Source organism: Solanum pennellii, chromosome 10 (genome assembly GCF_001406875.1).
Source record: "Solanum pennellii chromosome 10, SPENNV200".
Classification (NCBI taxonomy): Eukaryota; Viridiplantae; Streptophyta; class Magnoliopsida; order Solanales; family Solanaceae; genus Solanum; species Solanum pennellii.
This window is the reverse complement of record NC_028646.1, coordinates 66884677-66887140: the sequence shown is the minus strand read 5'-3', so window position 1 is coordinate 66887140 and position 2464 is coordinate 66884677. Positions and strand designations below refer to the sequence as shown.

Below are 2464 nucleotides of genomic sequence, written 5' to 3'. Positions count from 1 at the left end.
CATATGCTCGACTATCCAATCATCGATAGGACGTTTGTCATTCCTGTGGCCTTTTTGTTAACTGTCCACATGTAAGATATTATGCATATTATCTTGTATTTAGTGATAAAGATTTGCTTTAGTATTAAAAAAGTACTAATAAACAGATTTGCTCTGGCTTGTATTAAGATACAGCATCAGATTTTGATGCCTTAATACAGCTCTAACACTATCAATATTCCTCTTAACAAATCAATCAAGATTTTCCACAGATCAAATAATCATCCTAAAATAACTTCTACTTTCCATGTGAAATTATTTCATATATAAAAACCGTGACATATATAGAGATTCATTCATTTCAAAAAACTATTGAACTGATTGCAAACTAAAGCCTAGATTGCATATCTTAAGATATCACGTAGAACATTTTACGCTGTGCTTGTGGAGATAGTAAACTGTTTCGTGAATTAGTTGAAGTGCACACGAGCTATCTTGTACTGCAGTTCTATTATAAAAGAATACATGATATTTTCACAGATAAAGAATATGGCTATCCATTTTAAGCAAACAACAAACAATTGTAAACATTTCATTTGCATTCTTTGCTAACTTTGTACAAAAGTTTACAACTCTTGCCTAGCAAGATGAAAATTCTAAACTCAAAATTGTCTGATTTCTATAACAGTACTATCTCATAGTTCTACATATGATTAACTCAATCGAGAAGTGATGTAGAAAAAATCATCCTCATTGCAAGGTATTGTTAGACCACCCATCGGATGATGAAATCCAAACTCCTCTTCTGATTTCCGTAACAACTTCTGGAAAGAAGGATGATTCAGGTATGTTATTGGCACCACGTATCGTTTCTTCTCTGTCTCACCTACATAAACTGCAAAATGTCCTTTTGGAACATCTGAATGATTTCTTGTAAGAACAGACTGCATCTTGTGGATTTGCTTTGCACCGACAATCATAGGTAACAATCGAAATCCCATGACTTGTTGATATGTTAATATTAGAGTAATTTATATTGAACTAACACTTGCACTGAAGTTTGCACAAGGAATAAGTTATATTTATATAGTTGCTAGCATACATTGTTGCTATGGGGGAGAGCTAACTCACATGGCTTTGGTCCTAAAGTTCAATAAATTAAAAAATGCAATATGTTCAATAGTAGTATAGTACCTTGTTAATGCATCAGACTGATGTGATCAAGTTGCTAGGTGTGTTCTGCAGTTATTGCATTATGGAGTGCCTCATTTTTGTTGTTGATGCATCGGAATAGCTGATCGTACAACGATTTCATAACAATACGTACTACTGTGTGATCGATAAGGATGTGAATATCAAAGTTACTATGCTGAACATCTGGAAATAGTGCTTCACTATAAATAGGTTTCTGTTAATTCATAGACCTTTTTTGAAGTAATTTGGACATGTTCTGCTTTTATTAAATTTTATTTCCTTTAACAAATAGACTTCTATTGAAGTATGCATACACATGCATGTGACTCCACTTTTAGTAATAATAACTATTTGCATCAAGACAGCCTCCAAGATGACTGCAAAAGAAGTGGTGTCTGCCTACCTAGCTGAGTAATTCAATATCACTATAAATTTTAGGACATTTTAGGAACATTTAAGAAGAGTGCTAATTAATTATCATTAAAGATCAATTTTAGTATGGTGGTAGAGGGATTAATTGGTGAGAAGTGTCATAAAATGAGGAAAATGTCTTCCCTAATGCAAGTTGGGAAAACAAGTAGCATAAGAGATTATTTGCAACAAATTGAAGTGATAGAAAATAAATTTTAATCACATATAAAATATGAAAGAAACATGATTTTATTAATAATACAATGCAAGTATAATTTTGTTCTTTACTTGATTCTTTTATCTTAAAATTTCTTCATGATTCGAGAATGTTTTTTCGAACTAGGATGATGTCGAGAGTCTGAACACATCTTGATCTAATTTTTGTGAATATTTCATAATTTATGGAAGTTCTGAGTGAGATGCCTCTTTAAGAAAATATATAAACTTTGATATATAGACATGAGCTAGATAGGATTTAGGTAAACAGTGCTAAAGTCTTTACCAGCGTTAGTTAAATGTCATTAGAATTAATGTGCTAAAGGCTTTAGGGACATATATAAAGAGTGTCAATTGCCATAAAAAATACATATTCTTAATTGTCGTTAATGATCATTTTTGTTATAGTGCGTAGCTTCCAAGAACCCTAACTGAAATTGAACTACTTTTGTAAAATCCTACAAGATTTTTATGTCTATAATGAGTGACATTCCAAGTTTATCATCTCATCCAACTCTCACCCCTTGAATCCCCTCCCCCCATCGCTGAACTCACTGCCCATCTCTATTCTCCTTCATAATGTTTTGCTACATCACATATTAAGTATTCTTCGAATAATATTTTCTTATTTTCTTACCAAACACTAGAAAAATAAATAAGAGAC

General features: G+C 32.0%; 1 protein-coding gene across 1 annotated transcript; it reads right to left on the bottom strand.

Moving 5' to 3' along the window:
- Window positions 1-619: 619 nt before the first annotated feature.
- On the bottom strand, window positions 620-998 carry LOC107001837 (auxin-responsive protein SAUR22-like). The gene has a single exon (XM_015199798.2). The coding sequence runs from the start codon at window positions 978-980 to the stop codon at window positions 693-695; it is 288 nt and encodes a 95-aa protein (XP_015055284.1). The 5' UTR covers window positions 981-998; the 3' UTR covers window positions 620-692.
- Between the last annotated feature and the right edge of the window lie 1466 nt (window positions 999-2464).

Excerpts from the sequence above, each read along its gene's own strand:
- LOC107001837 (XM_015199798.2), bottom strand. The coding sequence starts at position 980 with ATGGGATTTCGATTGTTACCTATGATTGTCGGTGCAAAGCAAATCCAC.